The sequence below is a fragment of the Typha latifolia genome, chromosome 2, assembly GCF_019914945.1.
Source record: "Typha latifolia isolate L0001 chromosome 2, TyphaL0001v2, whole genome shotgun sequence".
Taxonomy (NCBI): Eukaryota; Viridiplantae; Streptophyta; class Magnoliopsida; order Poales; family Typhaceae; genus Typha; species Typha latifolia.
Genome location: NC_133087.1, coordinates 6,130,392 through 6,157,449, shown reverse-complemented (window position 1 = coordinate 6,157,449; position 27,058 = coordinate 6,130,392). Strand labels below are relative to the sequence as shown.

The 27,058-nt window shown below is 36.6% G+C and overlaps 4 protein-coding genes across 4 annotated transcripts; 1 reads left to right on the top strand and 3 right to left on the bottom strand.

The window, feature by feature from the left end:
• Positions 1 to 354: 354 nt before the first annotated feature.
• On the bottom strand, positions 355 to 9,180 carry LOC140782634 (GDSL esterase/lipase At4g10955-like). The gene is made up of 4 exons (XM_073129311.1): positions 9,084 to 9,180; positions 8,771 to 8,932; positions 6,094 to 6,194; positions 355 to 1,451 (listed from the first exon to the last, which is right to left on the bottom strand). Exons 3-4 carry the CDS (start codon positions 6,186 to 6,188, stop codon positions 485 to 487), a joined length of 1,062 nt encoding a protein of 353 aa, XP_072985412.1. The 5' UTR covers positions 6,189 to 6,194; positions 8,771 to 8,932; positions 9,084 to 9,180; the 3' UTR covers positions 355 to 484.
• Positions 9,181 to 13,389: 4,209 nt separating this feature from the next.
• Positions 13,390 to 14,325, bottom strand: LOC140781424 (mitogen-activated protein kinase kinase kinase 20-like). Its single transcript, XM_073127379.1, has one exon. The coding sequence runs from the start codon at positions 14,323 to 14,325 to the stop codon at positions 13,390 to 13,392; it is 936 nt and encodes a 311-aa protein (XP_072983480.1).
• Positions 14,326 to 22,588: 8,263 nt separating this feature from the next.
• Positions 22,589 to 23,554, top strand: LOC140781423 (mitogen-activated protein kinase kinase kinase 20-like). Its single transcript, XM_073127378.1, has one exon. The coding sequence runs from the start codon at positions 22,589 to 22,591 to the stop codon at positions 23,552 to 23,554; it is 966 nt and encodes a 321-aa protein (XP_072983479.1).
• Positions 23,555 to 24,869: 1,315 nt separating this feature from the next.
• Positions 24,870 to 25,709, bottom strand: LOC140781422 (mitogen-activated protein kinase kinase kinase 20-like). Its single transcript, XM_073127377.1, has one exon. It carries the CDS (start codon positions 25,707 to 25,709, stop codon positions 24,870 to 24,872), a length of 840 nt encoding a protein of 279 aa, XP_072983478.1.
• Positions 25,710 to 27,058: the final 1,349 nt, after the last annotated feature.

Below are 27,058 nucleotides of genomic sequence, written 5' to 3'. Positions count from 1 at the left end.
ATAACAGTTTGCATCATTACTATTCGTGTACAAGAGAAGAATAAGAAGATTAGTGTGGATTATATTTTCATTACATAGATTAACTGTAAAAATAAAACAAGCTAGGTGGCTATAAAGTGATCAGAGAAGATATGATATATTTTCGTAGAACAAAAGCAACAACATAAGTATCTCTGGACTGGTATCCTTATAATAGAGACATCCATTTCCATGCTGCTTTAGGAGTCCAATCTCCAATTTACCTAGGATTGTAGTTCTACTTTTATCTCTCTTAAGAAAAGCAAGCAGCATAACTGAACCACAACACGGTTATCCAAGCTGTTCTGCGAGAGTTGAAACAATACACAAAAGAAATTCACAAGATTGGTTGACTTTGAACATTGATTTCAATGTGTTCAACATCTTAAGAATAAAATAGAAGAGAAAAGGAGAGCCAACTCTCCTGCCCCCAGAGAACAAGTAGCAAACCCTTTCAATGGTGATATTATCTAAAATGATACTTCTTACTCTGCAAATGTAAGTCAGGCCTCCACCATTGATGTATACCATGAGCCCATTTGAAATCGGGGGAATTGCTTAAATTAATAGTCAGATTCGCTGAAGGAAGAAGGTGCAATGGCTCTGATTCTTTTCCCATAGCCCGTAAGAATAAATCACCAATCGAATTCTGTGTCGCCAGCCTCTCAATGCTTCCAGCTCCAATCTCTTCCATTTTCTCTCGATGATTGAAATATCCTATGTACTCTGAACAGATATGGTCACTTGGGTTCACAAAAAGACATGGAACCCAAGATGATAAAATGGTGAAGGAGTCCTCTGAGGCAGGCTTCTCACGCCGACCTTGTAGTGCAACAGTTAGCCCAGCAGTAATGAAGCTGCTGGCTATTCGGATTCCCTGCTTCACAGTCTTGTCTTGGATCCTTTCAATTGGAGCAGACAAGAAGGGTGGATTGAAGAGAAAGGCGTCCAAAATTATACCCATTTTAACCATGTTCTTTCCAGTTAGATTTGCCATAGCTGAACCCAAAGAATGACCTGCCAGCCAGATAATAGAATTGGAAAAAGTTGATGCTACATTCCGAACAGCTTGCATTGCGATTTGAAATCGTGAGGTTTGATGGAGGCCATTTTTAATAAGGTGAAGGTCTAGGGACAGATCCCTAGAAATGGATTCCTTCTTGGTGATGGTACCTCTGAAAGCAATGACAAACCTGGGAGCATTCAGAGCTGAAGTGTATGGAACAGAAGGAGGTTTGAATTCAAAAATGGCACCAAAGATAGATAAATCAGCATCATCAACAAGTAGACGGATTGGTTCGAAATAAAAGAACTCCCACCAAGGAGGCGCAAAAGCTTCTAAGGAATGACGATTTAGTTGTCTGTCCCTCTCTAAGACGTACACTGCTTGAACCAAACTTGCAGCAACAGATCTTCGATGATGTTCGCATGTCCTTTTCAACATGTGTAAATGAAACAAGAATGAGTTCTCCTCAAAGCCAATGCAATGTATCAAGTCAACAAAAGGCGGTAAAATGATGTGAGAAAATATGCTGTTCCAATTGCAGGCCATATCAATGATAATTGTCAAACCAAGCTGTCTTGACATTGTCAGGTCTGGCTTCCACAAAAGGATACTCAATTTTAATGTATTTATGCATAATAGTTAATGTATCAACTAAATTATCAGAACCACCACTTCAACTGTTACTGATGCTGTGCCAGCTACTGTATGCAGTATACAAGCTCAACCTGCCAAACTCTCTTAAAACCCATTCATTTATATAATGATGGAACATACATCTCATTTAATCTTTCGACTTTTATCCAGCTTCTCTAAAATGCTAAATGACCTCAAAGGAAAGGTAATTAGGCGGCAGCAGAAATGGACATGTTACTGTTGAAGCAAACTGCAAGAGATTTCTATCTAATAGAAGTCATTTGGCCTATGAAAATGAATTGCAGGATGTCAACTGTTATTTATGATTTTAACATATATAGTAGGTACATAAAGATTCTGCAAGTCTTTAAAGTGATTGCATGTCTCTTCAAACATCAATTTGTGAAACACCCTTTGGCAAAAGTTCTAAAAGAATTTCATGAACATGGAGCTTCACATCCTTTTAAAACTGAAAAGTCTCTACTGGCATGACTCTTTGAAGCATGATAAGGAACCATAAATTATATTGCACTCAGTAAAGCATCAGTAGAACAGAGCATTCATTAACAACTGACAAACATTTTGTGACTAGACGGAGCCAAAGGGATTTTATTTTGTTCAAAAATTTCAGTTTAATGTGCTTACTAATTGAATAAACTCCAGTAGAATCCATTGATCAATTTCTCTTAATCCTTGAAAAGATTGCAACATAAATTCCTCTAAATTTATTGGGTTTTATCTCATTGTAATCATTCAAAGTCTCAAGATTCACATATGAAAAACTAAAAATAGCTGAGAGGAGCTCATTCATCACTATGATGTAACCTAAGTGACTCTTTCTCCCAAATTGAATGCAGAAAAGGAATGCAGAGAATTTATATGCTTTGGGAGAAATGAAATCCATGGCAGCACTAAGAGCCCATTTGGTTGTGGAATAAGAAAAAATTGGAAATGGAATAAAATAAGGACTTATTCCAGAATAAAGAAAAAATTTATTCTAATTCTAAATTTATGTTTGGTTATAAAAAGAAATGGATAAGTACTACAATAAGAAAATGGGATAAGATAGTGTTTGGTTACAAAATTAGAACAAGGGATAAAAATGATCAAATTGATCTTATTGCTATTTTCTTAGCTGAATTGAAATAGACATTTGTTATCTTTTCTTTTATGGAGGATGATAGAAAAAAGGTTTAAAAATAAATAAAAAGTGTAATTTTATTTTACAACTTTTATATCATCTTCTCATGGTTATTTTTAATTTTTGGCTAAATTTTTTTTACTAAATTCATCATAATTTACACAATATAATTACCATTACAAATATTACAATAAAGGGGAATCCCTTATTAAAATATTTTTCACTATAAATATATTTTAATATATTACCAAGTATATTATAGTCACATTACATTATCCAACCTGAATGTAAACCACAATATATCTCCATATTCTAATATATTACCAAGAGCGCAAATGAGTTATTTGGGTTTTCAAATAAGGGAGTAAGTTATTCCAACCAAAACATTGGAATAGAGATATTCCAAAACATGGGGTTTATTTTATTTTCCTATTCTGAAACCCTATCCCTTGTTTGGCACACTTATTCTAGAATAAAAGGAGTTTATTCCAAAAAAAGGGGATGTATTCCACTCAACCAAATATAGCCCGAGTCCTAATTAAGTACTTGAAAAGTTATCAAGAATAACACAAGCCACTACATAAAGAATATAATTATCACCTTCAACCCATATGGCAAATATCAAGTTTTTGAAACTTAGTATTGATATCAAGATCGGAATTGGCCGTCCAAAAAAACGATACGTATTGGCCACCCTTATCGGATCAAACTATTTCTAATTAAATAAAATTTTAAATATTATTTAAAAATATTGATAATTTTAAAATTTTAAAAAAAATTTAAAAATAATAAGAAAATAATAATTACTCACATATAAAGCCTAAAAATCTCTCTTTCTTCCTTTCTTTTTTCCTATCCCTCTTATTACTGATCTATTGTATCCCTCTCTCTCTCTTCCCCCCTCTTTCTCTTCCTACTCTCTCTCCCTCTCTTTTCTCCCTTACTCTCTCTTTCTCTCTCTTTCTCTTTCTCTTTCTCTCTCTCTCTTCCGGTGCTTGCTATAGCAGGATTGACATGATTAAGTTGTCCACTTGATCTTTGTGATGTATTCTTCTCGGATATAATTATGAACATAAAGATAATTGACGCTATGATCTTTTGACTCATCGAATTTCGATTGCTTGTCATGTCTCCTTTTTAGAGGATATTTCTTATTACTCTCATGAGTCTAAGGACCTCACTTTTCTTAAGCCTCTATATTTAGCATCCTCTCTTCAACCTTTTGATACGGTGTCCACTTTATATTCTCCTGAGGAGCCTCTTGTTGAATGTCCTAATGATTCTCTCCCTTGTCATGCTATCACCTACTGCACCTTCTCCTCTGCCGATACTGTGGGTCCTCACTGATCTCAGCGTGAGCATCGTTCTTCTCAAAGATTTAAACTTATTGATGTTATATGCTATTCGTCTGAGTTTCACACTTTTCTAATAGCTCTTCACGTAAATCATGAGCCTAATTCTTACTAGGAGATTGTTGTCCATCTTGAGTGGCAATATGCTATGAATGAGGACTTTCAGACTTTTACATGCACTCAAATATGGGATCTTGTTCCTCTACCAAGTGGCATTAAACTTATTAGTTGTAAATGGGTTAACAAAATCAAGAGACAATCTGATGATTCTATCGAGTGATATTAAGCTCGTCTTGTTACTAGAAGTTTCACCCAAGAGTATGACATTGATTATAAGAAAACATTTGTCCCTGTGATTCAAATGACTATTGTTCGTACTATTCTTCCCGTAGCTGCCATTTGTCGCTGGCCTTTGTATGAAATGGTATAAAGAATGTTTTTTTCATGGTGATTTGACGAAATCAGTTTAAATGCAGCCTCCAGCGGGATTGTCTGTTCCTTTGTCCCATATTAGTCGACTTCGCCATGCCATCTATGATCTCAAACAGACGTGCTTGGTTTGAGCAATTTTATCGAGCGATGACAGATGTTGGTTTTATTGAGATCAATCGTGATCACTTTATGTTTACGCATATTTCTCCACAAGGATGTGTTATTCTATTACTCTATGTAGATGACATGATTATTACAAGTGATGATTCAACTCCTATCAAGTCTCTACAAAAACATCTATTTCAGCACTTTCAAATGAAGAACCTAGGTCACCTGCATTAGTTTCTTTGTCTTGAGATTGCTCATAGTGAGATTCACATATTTCTATCTCAACAAAATTATGTTTCTGATTTGATCAGGCAGTTATATCTGATGATCGGACAGCTGATGCAACTCTTGAGCTTCATCTGAAGCTTCGTCCTACAGATAAAGTGTCATTGACATATCTAGCTAGATACAGACAGCTTGTTGGTCAGCTTTTGTAATTATGCATCATCACACTAGATATTTCTCATGCCGTGAGTATAGTTAGTTAGTTGCGATAGCCCCTCGATCTACTCATTATGCAACACTACTCCAGATTCTCAGATGTGTGAGGGGAACTATTACTCGCTCTCTTTTGATGTCTGCTCATTCATCTCTTGTTCTTCGTGCTTATTCCTATGTTGATTGGGCCAGTGATCCTACCACTCATCGTTCTACCATTGGATTATGTGTGCTCCTTGGTGAGTCTTATATCGTGGCGGAGCAAAAAGCAAGTTTCTCTAGTTCTAAAGCAAAATATAGAACCATATCCATTAATTCTAAAGAAATTATTCATTTTCACCGTCTATTAGGAGATATTGGCATATCAACTCCTATGCCCACTGGTCTTTATTATAATAACAGGAGATCTATATAGATTCCAAACAATCCTATATTCCATGAGAGAACAAAGCATATCAAGGTAGACTGTTATTTTGACATTAGTTTCTAGTTGGCATTATTATTCTTTCTCAAATATCATCTATGGATCAAATAGCTGATTTCTTCACTAAATCGCATTCCATTCCACATTTTAGATATCTAATTGGCAACTCCTTGTGTTTAATCCACCTTGAGTTTGAAAGGGTGTGTTAATATATACACTATACACTCCTATGTTGTACCCGAGGGATAACCTACCCTAACCATACATGTATTTATACTTATTCTCAATGAAAGTGGATCAGAGTTTTCCCATTCGTCTCAGCATTACAAGCAATTATTTATCGATTCTATACAAAAGATGTCTAGAAATTCACCAGACACTTGAGGAGAAAAAATAAATAACTGCAAATTACTATTCAGCAAAAAAAAAGAACTATTTAACAGTAAGTGTGAAAATAATAAAGAATTATAACTTCTGCAGATCAACTTAAAGGTGAACAAGAAGAACTTGAACTGTATTATATGAATATCAAATATCATACCAATTGATGGAGGTAAGATGTGTTGGTCCTGAGATGTCAAAGACGTCCTTCTCTGAGGCCATTGTATTCTGTGATGTCACCTTCTGACTTGACATGAATAACTGAGGAAGAAAAAGCATAGTTAGTTAATAGTTTGAGAGTAAATGCAAGACCAAAACGTATCAATTTTGATCCTCTCAGCAGCTTTCAAGTGACTCGACTTTCTTCTCTTTAAACATGTCAGAAAAAAGATATTTTAGCATACAAACTGTGAAATAATTTGAACAAATACAGTAACTAAGCTCTTCAGCTAATAGAAGAAAGTGTCGTGCCAAATATCACATTGGCCACAATAAAGCACAAATCTCCTTTACATGCTGTAAGCAACGCAAGCCAACTCCATGTTCAACAAAAAGGTAGTCTTTATTTGCTTCTGTTGGCTTATAGAGTTGAAAAGGTATACAAGTAAATATACTAAGTTGCATATATATTTGATATAATATATATATATAGAGGTAAATATGAATGAATATGGTTTAAATATACTTCAACCAATACACTAAATTTCAACAAGAAGACAATGTCAATCTTATACAACTTAGTATATCTAAACCAAATATATATGCACAATTGTCTTGTATATAAATATACTAAGTTCCATATATAAACGATATTCATTCATATTATCAAGACAATTTCATAATTAATTTCACTTAAGGATAAGAAGCATCTCAATTTACTTATAAAGGTGAATCTTTGAATCACAATTGCCAACTGTCTTCTTCATGTAGATGGTTTTCCATGTCAAGAGGAATTATGGTGGATTGGAGGGTCATTTCTGGGCTGCATGACAATGTACGGAAAATAATGTGGGTATTTCTACCTATCAACTATCCTTACTGCATCATCGCAACAATCTCTTATTTTGTTGTTTGATTTTGCTTTCAACTCAAATCTAGATCAGCAATTGGGTAGGCGTCTGATCTGTAAATTTTACCACTATCATTACAAATCCTCTTGAAATTTCAAGTTATTCTCTAGTTGGCTCCATATTACGAAGTGCTACAATGCTAAAGAATAAGAATAAAGATCATAGGGATAACAAACTCTTTATCAATAAATATATACTAATTAGTCCGCATGCAAGGTGCAACCACGCAAATAACTTTCTATTGTCTCACTTCTAGGAGAATAAGAAAAACTATTGATTTTATTTAGACTTCAAAAATGACTATCAAAGATATTAATCTTGTCTACAAGATGAGACGGGAAAGGGAAAAGAACATGTGAATAGCTCGGGCTGCAGATGTATTGCAATTTATAGGATGCTACCCTAAATATATGATTTATTGCAATTTATAAGGTGCTGACCCATTTCTTATACATAAGCTACAGAGTACAAAATAGATGATGCACCTACTAGTCAGCATATTCAAGCATGCAAATAGCTCGGGCTGCAGACTACTCAATTCAGTAATATCTTGTGCTTTGGTAGCTAAGGCTTTGCCTCTGTTTGGTTGCAAAATCAATCAAACAACAAGCTGAATTATCATCTCATATGCAAATTGAGCTTGGGCAAGAGAACCTCCAATATTTGGCCTAACTTGAGTTGTTTCCAATGCAACCAATAGCATAAAAGTCCAATAACCCAAGTAGTACTTGTACAATAATTTTGATCATTGGTTGGTGGTTGGCACAACTCATGATGCATACATATACTACAACAAACCATCTCTTTAAGGAGCACGAACTCTGGAATCCTACAGAACATACAAATGAATGCTCTATTGGTTTAAGTGCACAAAGCCACAAACTAACATGTTGTATGAAGTAACTTTGATGTTAGTCCATCAAGGGAAAATACATTACAATGGAATGGAATATCATTAGGAGTCAAAACAAAAGCATCAGAATATGTAAACCAACCATTTATGCATATTTATCATCCGTAACCGCCTCCTAAGTCCTAACTGCAAAGTTCTTACCCTTTCAAGTATCTTTTGATTCACGGAAGACTAACAGAACAACATCGCTTATGTTGACAACACCCTCCGTCAAGGACACATTGCTGAAGTTAGTTGGAACATTGCAATCTAACAAGCACTACTGCATCAAGGAGGAGAGGGCTTAGGATAGACTTCCTTTTCAAGTTATGAAAAACTAAAACGTGAATATCCAACAGAGAAGGATCCCTATCTATAAACTTCCATACTCTAATCTGTAAAGGGCAATGTGTAAATAGGCAGTACTTTGCCTTCTGCAACCTTAATATACGAATAGATGAACTCATTCTGGGAGAAACCCAGAAACTTCAGGAAAGGGCAAACGGATCCATCTAATTGAGGAAAAATGGTGGCTAAAACAACTCCAGTTATGACTAAATTCTGCCTAAAGCTCACTGCATGCTATTCCTGCCTTATTTCCCTATCAAGCCTAATTGCATAGAATTGATATACAATGTAAGAGAACTATCCCGTTGCTCACTTTCAAATCAAAATCTAGTCTGTTAAATGGACAAAAGGATTACATCTGATTCTATCGAAAAGAAGAGAGCAAACACTGCCAAATCTATCAAGCAGGAATTTATTAAATGCCAAATTTCTTATTCAGAGGAAATTCTTTTCGCATGATCAAATTACGTTTGCCTGATTAGTAATCAGATCCATGTAACATTAAGCATCAAAAGCTAGTTTATTACCTGGAAGTCTGGAACTCACAAATCTCGAAGGGCTCGCCTTTCTGCAACTCAAACGGAGAATGGCAATTGAAAGAAAATCTTTATAATGGAACCAAAATTATCCCAAGCGCAATGCCGCAGCAACAGCCACGAAGATCTCCAGAAACGATCAAATTGCACGATCTTGGAACCAAAAAGTAGCGGAAAAAAAAAAACATCACTGAGATCAAAAAAAATAATGGGGCGGACGGACGGACGGATGGATGGATGGATTAGACACCGGGAGTAAAGGAAGAAAGGGATTGAAGAGAAAAGGACAGGGCAAAACTTTTACCTTCCAATTGAAAAAACTAAGAAAGATAGAGATATTATATCTAATATCGTGGATTTTGACAGCTAGCAGGAGGGTTTCGTACCTCCGGGTTTTTCCTAGCCGAAGAAAAAACCCTAAATACATCTTAATACAAAAAGAGATGAACTCTGGAATAGCTAAGCCATCCACAAGAAAGAGCAAAGATATATTAATATTCAGCTAGTTGGCTGCAAAATTAGTTTCTCCAAAACTATGATTTAAGATTATTTTATTGAATTTAAACATCATGAATTTGATGTCTTCAATGATATATTTTATGTTCCAAGTGCCCTCTTCTCTGATGAAAATATAATGAGCACTTGGGAACTAATTTCAATGTGCAAATTACCTATCCTCAATGAGATGGCATGCCCCAAAGCCTCTCTTAAGTGCCTAGGCTTTTGCATATATAGCAGACCCACACTTGATTGGCACATCCCCTGTAAGTAAAATAATAGTGTCAAGAGTCCATAAAAATCCAACCTCCTCTCACCTGCATTACTGGACTAATTAAAGGACCCATCACAGTTTAGTTTGACCTAACCAAGTTTGGGCCGGGTCTAGCCAATGCAAGAGGGAGGGGTTGGGCAGGGTCAAGTTTACAAGTTATATATGAAAGCCATATCCTAACTAATCTTTCTCTAGTTTATATATATAGTAGTCATCAACATTCTTATAGCTAAAGGGCAACGGTGTTGGTGGGATATACATCATATATTAAACGAAGAAGCCATCTGTCGGAAGGGTGTTGCTTGTAAGCCTCTTGCATTGACTAGACCCTCAGCTACTGTAAGCCTATGTTAACTTGTGAAATAAAGGTGGAAATAGAAGTAACTATTCTAATTTTATTACCAGAAAAAAGATAAATAATACTGGTATATGTTATTGTAATGTTTAGTTATATATTAGTATTGTGAGTGATAATTACATTTGATATAATATAAAATTAATATTAAAGTATTAAAAAATAATAAAATTGTATTAGAAATTAGTGATGCTTTAAACCAAACATCCAAAATACATTTGAGCATATGTTAAAGTAGTAATAGTAAATAGTTTTTTTTTAAATATTATTATTTTTATTATAATTACAAACTTAAAATACTCTAAACTACAATATAAAAAAATAATCATACATTATAGGGTAATACAGAATAATGTCTATATAAATAACTATACACTAAAGGAAATAAAAAAAATGATAGAGAGAAAACTTAAACGGTAGCTAAGATGATCGATATTTAAAAGAAAAAAAGATAGTGGAGAGACTATAGCTGAGATAATGTGTAATTAAGTGTTGTCTAATTTAAAAAGCAAAATAGTAATTGTGAATTATTATTATTAAATTATTTTTTTTATTTTTTAAAAGTTGTATTGAATAAGATAAGAGAGAATGAGTGAATTACTATATCAGAATAAGGTAAGTTGTTATTTAGTTACTACACTATAATAAGAAGGTTTATTCTAGAATAAACTTATTCATATTCCACAAGTGAATGAGAGCTAAGAGAATATAACGAAATAGAAAAATGTCTTGTTTGGCAAATTTCTAGGTAAGACTCATCTTCATGTTATTTGCATTAAGCTCATGAAATAATGGGGAGTTGAGGGTCAGTCTTGGTCGCAGTTTTATCTTTCTTTTTAGTTGTGAAAATGACATGGTAACTGTCTCACTAAGGGGCCTTGGCTTGTGCGAAAATTGATCCTCAACCTAATTGGGTGGAAGCCAGACTTTAGGATAATAGAGGAAACTATTACCGAGGCTATGCATTTTATAGATTTGATAGATGAGTACTAGAACCCCACCTCCTAGTTAATGTTGTTGATATAGTTAGTCGGCTATTACGCGAGTCTGATTCCAACGCCTTCCTAACCCTACGATTGCTGCGAGTTTGATTCCAACTCTCAAGTAGAAAGTTAGGTTACCATAGACCTCCAAAGTTAAGAGGTAACTAGAGATGCAACGGTTAAAAGGGCATATGGTTTTGGGGTTATGCTAAAAGGATGGAGAAAGAATCTATTGGAATGGATTTAGAAAAGGGGACCAAAAAGGCGTGGTGGTGATCAGCTTAGGGTGGTGGTATGAAAGTGGTGGTGATAAGGGTGGATATAGTGGTACTTGAAAAAGAAAGTGATAGAAAAGAAAGGTAGACTACTCCTTGAGTGAGTTGATTCTGCTAGATGAAAGGAAAGGTAGCAGCGATCACTTTAGGTGGTGCTAGGGCAACCGCGGTAGAGTCTTAATTGAATAAGGAAGAATGAGGAAGATGACTTTAGAGATTTGTTTAATTCTAAGATGACTAACTAGGTGCGCACCACATATATTTATAGGTGGCTTCCTAGCTTGACTAAACTTGACAATCGGATCGAAGAGGCTCAAGCGCAACTATACAACATAAGCAAAAACACTTGAAAATGCCTAAGAACTCCTTCTAGTCCTCGGGGATTTGTGTTAGAAGGCCAGTAAGGCTGTTCGAACGTCGCCTTAAAACTCTTTCTACTCTCGATGATATGCGTTTGAATGCTAGCAAGGCCGTTCGAACGTTTTAAAACTCCTTCTGCTTTTAGGGATTTATGTTCAAACATCTAAAAGGCCATTCAAACAGCCAATCCCAAGACTAGTTATTTCAACTACTAGAACATTTATTTTCTTTATAAGCAAATTAGAACTAAATCTTACGGCCCACATGTTTTCCCACCTTATCCTTAAAGTGTAAAATTCAAAAAATAATTCATCATGTTAGTCTCGGACTCTCAAGTAGCCTCATCTGATAGTTTGCCAAGCCACTCTATAAGTACCTTGGTGTCCAATTTTCCTTTGCATCTTCAACATCACTCTGCCAACACACGAACCGGCTCGACCATCTTGATGTCATCCTCTAGTTGACAGTGATATATATATAGTGTGTGTAAGTATGACTGACGTATTAAATAATAAAAGTTGCAAACTTAATGAAAATTAACCAGACAAGCATTGGAACGAAAATAAAAAATTAAAAAGACCAACGGGAGAAGATTTTGGACAAAAACTTAATTGAGCTGTTTAGGAGGAATCTCATAAAATATACCTCTCCTATCCATTAACACTTATAACTCAAGCAAAATAACACCCGATCAACCAAAAGAAATTAAAAATAAACTGCATCTGCAAGGTCAGCTATATGAGTAGTGTATTAAAGAATACAATTTGCAAGAAATTAACCAGGAAAGCATTAGAAGTCTGAACAAATTAAAGAAAAGGAAAGAAATAAAAAAACAGCCAACTAAATTGCTATTGAGATCGATGTTGCGGACATCTCAAGTATCCGCGTTTGGGTTCTCGACGTTCTTCTCTTCCGACTTTTGGTTTATTGTCACCTCTTTGATCGATGAAGGAAATTACTTAGGAGGAGAGGAGAAGAGATGAACGACTGAGGAAGCCAATGGTGTGATGTTTTACAGGGAGGAGAAGTATGTTCTCCCAGTACTATATGGTGTTATCGGAGTTTTTATTATTCAGTTCTAATTTTATTGCTTCTCCGATGAAGGACGTTCGTCAATTTCCATATCCCACTTGTATTTGGCTAAATTGGCGTTTCAAGAATTAAAATTTTCTTGAAACATTATATTGTTACTTTTCTCACCGTACAGGCATTTAATTTTTTTCTTTACTCTTTGGTTTCTTCTTTTCTCTATTTTTATAGTAAAAGTTTCACTTGTAATTCATTTTGTCCGTCCAATAGCTAATCTATTTTTCTTAAATATGTAGCCTAGCCATAAACCCAAGGTTATCCTACATTAGTCAAATATTTAGATAAAAATTTATTTTACTTTAAGGCAATTGGCTGGCTCCCTCTCCTTCAAACCTTGTATATTTGATATTAGGGAAAGTCAAACCTCTAAAGTTACCTCACATGATTAGGTATAGACTCTCTAAGGATCATTTTACCCTTACTTTAGATGTTAAAAAAATATAAAATTTGGGATAAAATGATCATTCGATATAGGTGGGCAAGAAGTTTCAATTAGGAAACTACATACATACACGCACGGAGTTAATTACATCGACTTTGTGTACACAGACATGCATATAAACAATGAGTTAATTCGTGAGCAAGAAACAAGTGTGTATTAATATAGAACATCTTGAACAAGAGTATTAATTACATCTCATTAAGATCAACATCAACATCATCGATTTGTGAGCCAGAAGGCCCTAAGACTCGCCAACTTCCACGTACAACTAATATATATAGAGAGATTACGATGTCCTCAAATATATCCTATTCAAAGCTTAGGCTCGATCTGGCTACCAGTTCGTAAAACCAACTCTTTCCAAGAGTGCCATCAGTACTCTGCACCGATTACAACAAGATGTCCTGGGACGATTCCGCACTTCACATTCCGGCTCCTCCGCCGCTAAACCGGCCGAGACGAACGGATGCCTCAACAGCATCCTCGCCGTCCACCGCTTCGCCGGCTCATCTTCCAGACACCTGCTCAAGAAGTCTTTCCCCTCCTCCGACACCGTCTCCGGTATCTTCACCACCAGATCGCCACGGCTGAGCATGAGGAACATGGAGGGCAAGTCTACCTTGGTCGGCAGACTCCTCGCAGGCACTCCGGTCAGCATCTCGATTACTGTGCAACCAAGCGCCCATATATCGCAAGGCTCCTCATATTCGTTGTGGTCAAGGGCCTCCGGCGCAACGTAGAGCGGCGTGCCTCTGAGCGGCATACGCGACCTCTCCGCCAACCTCTTCGCCAGACCGAAGTCGGTTATCTTCACCTCCTCCGAGTTCCATATCAATACGTTATGCGGCTTGATGTCGCAGTGGACGTAGCCCTTGCTGTGTATGTGCACTAAACCCTTGAGCATGGATAGGGTGAAGCGTCTCACTTGGCTCTCCGAGAAGGCGGCCTTGGTGGACTTCATGTAGTCGAAGAGGCTGCCGGAAGGGGCGTACTCAAGGAAGATGCTGTACGTTTCTCTGCCGCACTCGTCGGCGGTGATATAGTCGCCGTAGCAGTGGATGATTTGAGAGCAGCCCTCGAGGTCTTCCAAGATTTGCTTCTCTCGCTTCAGCGCGTAAGAACAACTAGGAGATTTTGGGGTCTTCATGGCCATAAGCTTGGCCGGGATTGGTTCCTCATTGTCGTCGTCATCGAACATGGCCAGTCTCACCGTTGAACTGCCTCCCTTTCCTAGCACTGCTCCTATCTTCCACCTTCGCGAAATGATCATAGCTAAAACTAATCAACTCTTCGCCGCACTTAATCTCTAAAACTTCTATGCACTATCATATGCATATATATATATATATAGGCCGGCTCAATCCCAATCCTAATGCGATTCGCACGAGCTTAGGAAGATCCCAATCCTAATCCAATACGAGCTTAAGAAGATCCCAATCCTAATCCAATACGTACCTGCAATGGAATTTACTAGTGTTAGTAATTTCATCTATTTGATATAAATTTTTATTAATTTGGAGCTAAATTTTAAGTGGGGGGCCCACACATTATTAATGATAGTTTAATGGTGAAATTAATTTAGCTCAAAGTGTACTTTATTGTCAAATATTCACGTAGTCAAATCCATGAAGAGAAGTGAATGAAAATTGGCTCTAAAGTGGGTATCATGGCAATAGAAAATAAAGAAAAGTGAGTTTAGTATCATACTAGTGGATATTTAAGAAATGTTAGTATGATATATAAGTAACAAACTTCTTATGGGCTTTGGGCCCCAAAATGGGTACCTATTTTGTGGGTAAAGGTTACTATACAACTTAACTCACACACGCGCACAACCCGGCTCAACTCGGTTCGCATGAGTCAAGTCCAATTTTTAATTTTTGCCTGATATGGGTTTGGGTTCAAATCTGGTTTGATTAGGGGTCGAAGTGGTGTGTCCCTTCGATAAACAGTTAATCAGTCGGTTAATGTAACTATTAATTAGTTTCTGACCCGCTTTCGTCGAGCCTGTTTAATTCTATAAATAGACTGTAAGTCTGCATAATTTTAAAAAAAATTGGTTCATTCCTTTCCTTCTAGAGTCGAGTCTTTAAATTTGAGTCTGCATTTGAGAGAGAATACAGCACGGTTTAGGTTCAATCAAGGCATTAGAAAGCTGCTTCCTTTCCAGTGCAAGGCAGTCGTTGTATCCTGGGAGACCGACGTCCACTGTTCTAGAAGTAATTGGTGGAGGACGAATTGGTCTTAAGGAGATAGTATCCAACATTAGACTCGACTATTCAGAATTTTATATTCTGTAATCTGTAAGTTTATTTAATTTATTTTGATCAAATTTTTTGTGACTTTTTGGAATCAGATTGTAATCTCCAACAACTAGTCCAAAAAATCAACTTTGGTAGTGCGAGGTTATTGTAGTAAATTCTATTGTAGAACAAAAGTCTACAAAGTGTATTGTATTGTAGTAAATTCTATTGTCCACAAGATCAACTTATTTCATAAGAATAAAAGTCTACAAAGTGTATTGTATTGTAGTAAATTCTATTGTCCACAAGATCAACTTATTTCATAAGAATAAAAGTCTACAAAGTGTATTGTATTGTAGTAAATTCTATTGTCCACAAGATCAACTTATTTCTACAATAATACAATACACTTTGTACTAAATTTACTACAATACAATACAATACAATACACTTTATAGAATCTATTGTAAAACAAAAGTCTACAAAGTGTATTGTATTGTAGTAAATTCTATTGTCCAAAAAATTAACTTTGCATGGAATATAGGGTGTGAGCTTATTGTAGAACAAAAGTATTTACTACAATAACTTCGCACTATCAAAGTTGATTGTTATTGTAGTTAATAAGTCCAAAAAATCAACTACGTGATTATTGTAGAATTTACTAGTCCAAAAAAAATTCTATACGGTGAAACTAAATTTCAAACCAATGAACTTTAGTAGAGCTAATAAGTATTTTCTTTCTGACTAAGAAGGTCATAGATTCGACTCTAACTCCAAATAATTATTATAAAAATTAATTATTTAGTAGTTTAGTAGTTTGACTCGGTTGGCAGCTTGGTAATGTAGTTGGTTTTGAGGAGCAGCTCGGTAGCGCAACACGCATAATTTGAAGCCTACGCTAAGCAACTTCCTATATTGGCTAGAGCTTGGTGGATCCTAAGTATCTCTATATTTAGAGAGAGTTGGTCTCCCATATCTAGTTTTTAGGCTCATGAATGATTAAAAAAAATTTATTTCTAAAAATAAAGAAAAAAAACTATACTTCCAGAGCAATATCTATGAGCTAATACAATATTAATGTTTTGACTCATTGCACTACTACATAATAGACTTATAGTGGCATTACTGAATGTAGCCTAACAGATCATCTAAATTTTATAGGTATTTATTGCTTTTGCATCTAGATGTCATCTATAGGTAGGGTTGTCAAAATAAACGAGCAGCTCAGGCTCGACTCTGCTAAGCTCAGACTCGACTTGGTTTGACTTAAGCTAAGCCGAGCCTGAGCCTTATTTTAAAGCTCGATTTGAATTTTGAACTGAGCCTAAGCTGGAGCGAACTTGCTCAGGCTTAGCTTAAGTTTAATATATATTAATATATATTATATATAAATTAACTATTAAATCTTTGAAATTAACTATTAGATATTTAAAATTAACAATTTTATTTTTATCTAATGGCTACTATTAGATCTTTAATTATATTAATTATAATTTTAAATCTAATAAAAATATCCCAACAAACACACCCAATCTCCTCCTTTTCTCTTTCTCTTCCTCCTCTTCTATCGATTGGCTACTCCGGCCTCCTCCAATAGCCTCCTCCTCCATTGACGTCAACCTCAGCTGACACATCCTCATCTTCCTCCTCCTCCTCCTTCACCTCATCCAACCTCCTCATTCTCTATCGACAAGCTATTGCTGCGTTCTCCTTTTCGTTGGCCTCGCCCCCTCCTCCGGCCTCGGCAAGACGTCGCCTTCTCCTCTCCATCGGCCTCCTCCTCCTCATCCTCCTTCAGCCTCGGTAAGCTGCTACCTTCTCCTCTCATCTGACCTCCTCATCTTCCTCTAGCCTCATTGTTTGTCACTTCATGATTAAATGGGAAAACTTCACCTTCATAAGAGTACTCTTAATTGGAGACTTTTAAAATCTACTTAAGGGAAGTAAATTTTTAAAACATAAATATATATATATACAACTCAAGTCTTAGAAGGTGAAGTAAGGGGGCTCAGCGCTCCTAGCTGAGGGTTGGGCCCTCTGGTTCGGGTTAGTCCTTGCGAGAGGGCTCAACTTCGTGGAGATCGAGACCAACTCTGTTGAACTGCTAAGGATTATGAAGACCAAAGATTTGCTGCCCATGGAAATTCTGCGTCTAGTTGCTAAGTGCAAGTTGTTACTTAGCTCTTTTTCAAATTATTATTTATTATATGTATTAAGAGAAGAAGCCGTGGTGTCGACTGTCAACAAAATAAGAGCCGGTCTAAATCTGAAAAAAAAAACGTCTTAGAAAATAAGTTTTAATCCTATTACCTTGTTATCATTGAGAGGGTTTGTAACACCATTTTCATCTGACATGTATACTCTAAAAGATTATTTTTTTTCCTTTTCTTCTAGCCATGCCATTGTACTTACAATTTTATACTATCTCATACTTATGTTTCATATCATTTAATTCCTTTTGCATTATACCCTCTCCTTCTCATTTTATTTTTAAGTCTATGAGATCATCATAAAACATTCTTTGATTTGGTTTTAGGCCCCACATCTGAATGAGATGGACCCAACCTATAGCAAAGAACGTTACCACAACGATCTTCCCCAGCTGCTGTATCAAAAATGTCATTTTCGGAGGCATAACTTTTAGCTATGTCAGGATAAAAAAATGCAATTTATTCTACCATTCCTTATGACAAACACATCCTTAATTCTTGTCTAACCTACAAGAAAATTTGTTGCTTTAACGAGACAACAATCTATATACAAAGCTGTCTCTCTTGAGAAAAAGAAAAAGATTTTCTTATTTTACCTTAATCCTTCCTTAATCCATATATAAAGTTGCCTCGCTTCTCCCTGCACGTACTAGTGCGTTTTTGTGCATATAAATTAATGACTACTATCTATCATAAATAACCATAGATCCCACTTCCTTTGTTTGATCTCAATAGATTCTCTAAATTAGAAACATACATAACCCAAATTCTCTATCTCACTACTCTTCCCCTAGGGTCCCCACCTTTCTCTTTCGTCTCTAAAAGCTACCCACCAAAGACAAATCTTCCCTAGCCATCTTGCAGGAACACTCAGTAGCAGAAGAACAAAACTCACTGCATCAAAGAAAGAGATCTTCCACCAGACAATACCACATCATACCCTCTCTCTCTCTCGGTCTCTCTATCTAGATCTCTTCATGGGAACGAAGAGTACACCTCCAATCCCGAGACCATCTCTTCCTTATTAACCACCACCACCACCACCACTACCTCCCCCTTGTGTTCCTTCTTAAACTGCCTCAGCTCCTTATCAAAGAATAGAATGGATTAAACAACCAAAGTGTCAATATTTTTGACAAATCCCAAAAGAACAACCTCTGCTGAAGTAGTAGAACAATTGAATCTATCGAGAGATCTCATCACTTCTTTTATCCCAAGAAACAAGAAAAAGATAAAAAAAACTCTATATACAAAAGAAATCAACAGATCCTTCGGTTAGGGATTGCCGCACCCACTCCCTTTCCACCGTCCCGAGCAAGGTTTCAGAAGAAATAGTGGTTTGGGAATTAGGAAGAAAATTATTAGGAGTTTAGGTTAAGAAAAAAGATTATTTTGTTGGTTTTTTCTTTAATTTCTTTGGGTGAGTCGATCAGGCAAATTTTTGCCTGGCCGCGCAAAGTTGTTGGTGATTAGTTTAGTGGCATTTCTCTAATGCAACTCGAAATTTATATTTAATATATTAAATAATAAATATAGATTAACGAAAATATATTACATAGTAAGTTATCTGTGATATATATGCCGGTATTTCTCATTTTTTGTTACTAAAATAATATATTCACAGTATTAATAAGAAAATATTTTTGAATCCGTCCTAGCTTATCGGGTCTTCGAATCTAAGGGAGTTGATTTATAAAAAAAACTTATAAATCAATATATATATATATATATACACACACACTAAATAAGTTCATACACTGTGACTAGAATGATTAGAATTAGAACAAAATGAGATTAGAAGAGTCTTTGCTACAAATCAGAACATGATATTAAGAAAGTGAAGATAAAACTAATGACAATAGAAAGTAACTAAAGATCATCATAGTGGAGAACAATTGTTAAGATCTGTGACCTCAAACTAGTGCTTATGAAAATAACAAACACATAGTAGATACTAGGTTTCGTCACGTGAGAAGGAAACTAGATTTTAATCAAAACGAAATGTAGGGTCATTAACTCTTTATTTTCACTTCATTTTAGTTAACTGGTTAACAGGTTGAGACTTTTATTTTTTTTGCAAACTCGACCTGCTAAACCCTAAACAATGTAAAAACGTATTGATCTTGTATCCCATCATATCAAAGCTGTATTGAAAATTTTAAATTTTTTTCTTTTAATTTGGATACTCCTCTAGTCGTATTCAATATGTATTAAGATTGCATGGATATATGATAGATATACAATGGATACCAATACGGGGAATAAGAAAAATATATGTGCTTTAGAACTACTTGCAAATTATATTGTTAATTTTGCTAGTTTAGGCATACTACTCTTTAGATTACATTATAGCCTTAGAGGTGACAATCTCGTATTTTGCTTATCTTAAATGTAATCATGTAATTGGTAAGCTAATGTAAGTGTGACATCATCAATTAATAGGAATTAACTTGCGTTCTGTCCATCTTAGTCATAGTTATTTGGTACTTCAACTCTATGATATGATTACTCTCCTAATTCATGTCTCAAATTTATTAATGATTAGAGTAGTTCTTTTTTGCTTCTTTGTTAATACAGTTTGAAGATTGCACCTTTGAGTGACTCATCATCTTGCGTAGGGAAACACTCGAGAAGGAATCCAAGATTGAAGAGATAATCTACAAAGCAAAGGATAATGTCCTTCCATGTAGCGGTGAAATGACATTCATGGAACATCTTTAAGATCATGCATGGATCATCATCTTGAAGAACTTTTCCTGTAGACTAATTGCTTGGTTAGATGTTAAAAATGTAATGTTAGTTTCTAAGCAGTAATCATTTGTTTGGTAAACTAAAGATTGTATGTTATGTATGTATGTAACTAGCTAATCCCCCCTTTGTATGTTGTCAGTATTTCTCTTTTGGACATCAGAAGACGTAAGAAATTATTTGGGCATTGTATTCCTGTTTCATTGTTAAAATAATCTTATTGCTCTTGTTAGTAGATTCTAGATCTTTGACCTAAATAGTGTATTTAGTATTTTGCTCAATTTATCATAAGTTCATTCAGAACTAAAGAGCTGGCTCTTCATTTGGATGCCTATTTATAATAAGTCAGGTGTACTAACTTGAACTTTGAATCAGTGCATGTTAGAATTTTAGAGGAATATTGTTGATCTGTTGGTAAAGGACAAGGGAGGAGGATGACGTGATTGACATAGGTAAAAGCACTACATCAAGCCAGCTCTACTGTTTGGCTTTGATTTTTCTCGTCTTCTTTTTTCCTCAAGCCGTCGGCAAACTCCTCCCCTCCTCACTCCTAGCAGCTAGCTAGTAGAGGAGGAGAGGCTTTCTACCTTACCTTCCTCTTTTTTCCTTTTTCTTCTCTTCTCATTCTAAAGGCTCCTCTTGATCTCATTTACCTTCCTCTTCGCCCTCGTTGCCAGCTCACTCTCCTTCTCCTCCAACTTCGTTCCATCCTTTCTTTTTGTCATGCTCTTTAGCACTATTGTCGTCCTTCTATCACTATTTTTATCACCTTTTTCCCTCGTGTCTGACTCCTCCCTACCCGTCTTGACCCCAGTTGGCTTCAATGGCCCCCTACCCTAATTGACTCTCGAGTTCAATTCCTTCCTTCTTAGCTCAACCTTAGATGCCTCATCTCCTCCTCTATTGGTGACAGCTTCGCTCCTTCTCGTTGTGGTCATGGGTGTTTCACCTTTTTCGTTCTTCGCTTACTTCCATTTATTTTTTTTATTTTCTTTGGAAGCATTTTGTTGTTATTTGAGAGTTCTTGCGCAATTTCTCAAGAATTCTACACGTTAGTTTTGGTCTTTTGCACTCATGTATTTGCTAGGGTTGTGTTTTTTATTGATATCATATTTTCTTTTGTTGTAATGTTTGTTATCATAAATAAGTGTAAAACTTGAGTCAAAAAGTTATTTCATATTTTCTCTCTTAATTTTTATTTTAAGTCGTCTTTAAAATATGTGCCTATAAAATTTCTCTTCCAAAAAAAAAAACTCTTGGCAAAGTATTTATCCAAATTTCAACAATATTTTTTTTGGAAAAACTACTGATAAGAGGACTTAGATTTCTTAATGCATCCAAGATGAAAATTATTCAATCAGCCAATAAGAATACTAATCTTATCACACGTATCTTGCTTTGAATCATAATTATAATTGGTAGCTGTGTATGGAATCACAGTGACATATGACCACTAAAATAAGATTATATAATAAAATTTTAATTAATCTGCAGTGGATTCATTTCCTAGGTCTTCACTTGTTGGCTACATCAATTTCATGTTCTATCCGAGAATTTTTATATTTATAACCTTCCAAGTGCTTATTTTAATTACTTTTATACCCTATAGATGCTCTTGAATATATACTCCTCAAAGAATTGTTTTTTAATCTTTTTGCATAGATATGTAATTTATATGAATGTCCCCCATATGTATATATAATATTACTTTATGGTATTTTGTCACTTTTACTGTTACATATCTGGCATTAAACGTTATCATTTTAAGAGACTATTTATGTCTTTATACCTAAAGATAAGTTTGATAAATTTAAAAAGAGTATAGATAGATTGGCAAGGCCTAATAGTAACAGTAGGTGGAGCCTCAGGGTAGGAAGTAATATTAGAAGCAAATAAAAATAAAAGCCTTAAAAATTAATTATAGATGTACGGATAGGTCAATCAAATTAGAAGTAAATAAAAAAAAAGCCTTAAATTAATCGGTTGATGCGATAGCTACATTACGCTTGTCTTACGGTCGGAGAATAGTAACTGCCAAGTAGCTTTCCGAGTGGCAGTAGGAAGTTAGATTTCCATGTCAATTAATAAAATCGAATCAAGCGAGAAGTAGATTTCCAACGGCGGAGATTTTATGTGCATAACGATTTTATTACTTATCTCTTATTATTTGTGAAGAAAATTTAGTTACATTACCATCGGATAACGGCAAAAGCATGCAAATACGCGGAAAAAAGAATACGACGCGGAAATCCGTCCAATAAGAGTGGAATTCGGATTAGGATTTGATGCTAGTAAAAGACTGGAGGAGAGAAGAGTTAGTTGGTAGTTAGCAATGGTTTCGAGAAAATGGAAGAGAGGTGCAATGCTGGGGAGTGGAAGCACTTCAACCGTCAGCTTGGCAATGATCGTTGACGACGACGACGGCGGCGACGGGGACTTGGTTCCTGTCAAGTTGATGGCCATGAAGTCCTCGACATCTTCTGATTCATCCTCCGTGCTGAAGCGCGAGAAGCAAATCTTGGAATATCTCGACGGCTGCTCTGAAATCGTTCGCTGCTTCGGCGACGATCACGCCGTCGACGAATTCGGCGAGGAGGCCTACAGCATTTTCCTGGAATACGCTCCTTCTGGAAGTCTCTACGACTGCATGAAGTCCGCCGGCTCAGACGCCTTCTCGGAGAGCCAAGTGAGACGCTTCACCCTATCCCTACTCAAGGGTTTGGCGCATATACACCGCAAGGGCTACGTGCACTGCGACATCAAGCCGCATAACGTCTTGGTGTGGAGCTCCGACGAGGTGAAGATAACCGACTTCGGGCTGGCGAAGAGGTCCGGAGAGAGGTCGCATGGCATCTTGATCAGAGGCACCCCGCTCTACGTGGCCCCCGAGGGCGTGAAGCGCAACGAGTACGAGAAGCCAGCGGATATTTGGTCGCTCGGGTGCACCGTCGTCGAGATGCTGACCGGGGAGCCGGCGCGGAAGCTCCCGGGCAACATGGAGCTGCCCGCCATGTTGTTTCGGATTGGACGCGGGGATCTGTCGGCGGAGATACCGGAGGCGGTGTCGGAGGAGGGGAAGGATTTCCTGAGGAGGTGTCTGGAGAACGAGCCGGAGAGGCGATGGACGGCTGAGATGCTGTTGGAGCATCCGTTCGTCTCGGCTGATGGTTTGAGGCCGATGGAGGCGTCTGCGTTATTGATGCAATGCTCGTGCTTCCACGAGCGTAATTCCGATGGTTCGAAGCATGGGGGAGATAAGTTTAGTAGGGTGGCAACTCCGCTGCATGGCTTTGTATAGCCTGATCCATGGTTTAATTCTTTAATCTGGAGGACGAATGTATATAGTTTGCCCATTGTTTAATTTGTTGTATATTTTGTAGATATAATACAAGTTGGTGGATCTGAAAGCCCCTTAATTGAGATGTTCTGTTATATGTATATTAATTTGTTGATCAAGATTTTCTATGAATACACGATCTTTTGTTGGTCAGGAATTAATTCACTGTTACAATTCAGACAGATTCGATCTGTACATATATGTACATAATTTGCAAATTATCTTGGATAATTATAGTTTGTAAAATATTACATATCACGCATGCATCATCTAGTTGAGTATAAGTGCAGTCTTTATTTCTTTTCATGAACCGCTAAGTTCCTGTTCACTAATTTTAATTAATTGGTCGTTTCTAGCTAGCTTTCAGGCAAATGTAATTTAATTCCTGATATATATATATATTGGTTTAAAGGTCTCCCAAGCAAGATGGGGGCGTTAAGGGTGATATTTCATTGATTTGATCTTGAGTTATGTTATGGTGTTGGGTTTACTAATTAAGTTAGTTTAGACTATCCTCATAAGATGGCTAGTACGTAATTAGACTAAATTCTAGTTCTCATGTTGACTTGTTCCTACCAGGCTACATCATTTGAAGTCAAGTAGAGTGAATATATGAGAAGGAAGAGAATATAATAAGACAGTTGTAATTAAATGATTTCTTGATTTCTTAGTCCGGATTAATGCATAAGGGATTTCTTCTCCATATCTACAAGGTTATTCTTGTTTTAAAAATGTTTTAGTATCTATATTAGAAGGGTTATAGAAAACTTTATAATTTGAAGCTACAGTTATTATGACAATTTCATTTATGCATTTAAATGAATGAAAACAATATCAGAAAAGGATATTGCATGTTTCAAATCACACACTCGAGGTGAAACGATAGATGAACGCACTTGATGTAACAAATTTCTATTATCCCTATCTTCACAGATACCCAAATTTAAAAAAAAGAAGAAAAAAAAGAAGAAGAAGACATGACCAAGAAATAAGTGTGTACATGTTGAATAAGAGTGTTAATCACATCAACCCGGTGGTACCATATTAATTCACCGCACTATTTGATAAACTCAATTACATCAATATAATTCTATATTATATAACAACAGCAATGTCCTCAAATATATCCTATTCAAAGATTAAGCTCGGTCGGGGTGGAAGGTAATGCAACTGAGATGCCACCATAAACTAATTATCTTGATGACAATCCATTAGTAGCTACGCCTACACCGCGTCCAACATGACCGCTCGCCAGGAGGCAGGATGCACGGCGGAATCATCCCTTCGCTGCCGAGCCTGAGGAGACGAAGGGATGATTCAACAGCATCCCCGCCGTCCACCGTCTCTCCGGCTCCCTCAAAAGACACATCCTCAAGAAGTCCTTCCCCTCCTCCGACACCGTCTCCGGTATCCTCCTCATCAAACCACCAGACCCGATTTGAAGCAACAACATCGGCATATCTGCATTGTCTGGCACCCACCTGGCAGGATTTCCGGTCAGCATCTCGAAGACGGTGCACCCGAGAGACCATATATCCGAGGGCTTCTCGTACACATTCTGCGCTGGACCCTCCGGAGCAACGTAGAGCAGCGTGCCTCTGATCGTCGACGTGCCACACGATCTCATCCCCGACCTCTTGGCCCACCCGAAATCTATAATCTTCACCTCATCAGAGCTCCATAAGAGGACATTTTGCGGCTTGATGTCGCAGTGGACATAGCCCTTGCTGTGTATGTGCACCAAACCCTTGAGCATGGATAGGGTGAGGCGTCTCACTTGGCTCTCTGAGAAAGCGGACTTGGAGGACTTCATCCAGTCGAAGAGGCTCTGCGAAGGGGCGTACTCGAGGAAGATGCTGTACACCGGTTTGCCATATTTATTGTCGCTAAGATCGTCGCCGTAGCAGTGAACGATTTGAGAGCAGCCGTCGAGTTCTTCCAAGATTTGCCTCTCTCGTTTCAGCATGGAAGAATAATTAGATTTTGCGGACTTCACGGCCATCAACTTGGTTGGGATTGACTCCTCGTCATGGTCGCCGTCGAATATGGCGAGTTTCACCGTTGCGCTGGTTCCCCTCCCTAGCACTGCGCCTATCTTCCGCTTGGCCGAAGCCATAGCAAACTCCTCTGCCTACTACGATCTCTCCTTAGAACCTACGTAGATTCTTTAAATAGGCACGAATCCCAAATCCAATCCTAATCTGATTCGTATTCGAATTGCCATGGCATTTCTTTTTCTTTTTCTTTTTCTTTTTCTTTTCATCCAATTAAAATTCATTCTACAAAACTGAACTCATAAAATAAACTATAATAAGGAGAATTTTTACATTAATTGCCACTGAAAATTTTAAAACATCGTAATTGATACTTCATTGTTTAAATGATCAGAATTGCCACGAAATATTTCAAATAAGTTAACAAATATACGTAAATAACTAAAATCTGCTTAACTAGTTGCTTATCTTTATCCACATTATATATGATTACGGCGGAGACATGATTGAATAAAATTGCTATGCTTCAACCAGCTAAGAGTACGGAGTCATCATACGTGAAGTTAAGCAGAATATCCCAATATTACTTTATCACATACAAAGAACGAATAATCTGTAGAATTTCTACAAATACGAAGCCCTAATCAGCATTTGATTCGTAGAATGATGTCTCCAACAAAGAATAGGATCAAACTTCTCATGTAGGCCTTTCAAATTAATTGAATGTTCGAAGAACTTCACAGGTATTGTTGGTGGGCAGTGTTTCTTTGCCACAAATTTATACTGCGGAAGAGATTAAGATGAACTCTTAAGCCCATATTATAAGCACTAAAAGAGTAGCAAGGAAAATAATTCAATTAATTACCTTGTGCTGACTATATATACTTCTCTCTGGTTGCCTTCAGTTTACTCATATGGCTGTTAGAGAAAACCCAATGCAGCGCCTTCACGCAGTCACATAGTTGAGAAGGTTTATACGAAGTATAATGACAGAGTGTAGTATCAGCATTGCAAGGGAAAGAGTATCAGCATCATATAGTACTGTAAATTGTAAAATATAACTTAGGAAGTCTTTTTAACTTAGAATAACTAATTTGCATTATGGCAACAAATCGTGCTTCCTACTAATAGCTTAACGTATAATTTGGTTTAATTAGAGAACAATTTGCTATTCTACACCCAAGGATTCTTTGTTGGCTGAAGTATGAATTTGCCAGGAAGATGAGAATGCTGCTAATATAATGAAGGAGAATAGGAAAGTAAACTGTACTCATGAAGTGATAGCTCTGCAACATAGTTTGCTAAGAACTCAAACTGTAGAAGGGCAACCAGAAAACAAAGGCCACAAATAAAATGCAATGCGAAAACAGTAATGCTTCAAAAGCTGAATTACCTCATCACATACTTGAGCAGCCCAATAAATCTCCTTTTGCACACAAGCAAAGAAAATGAGAAATTATAGCGGTAACAA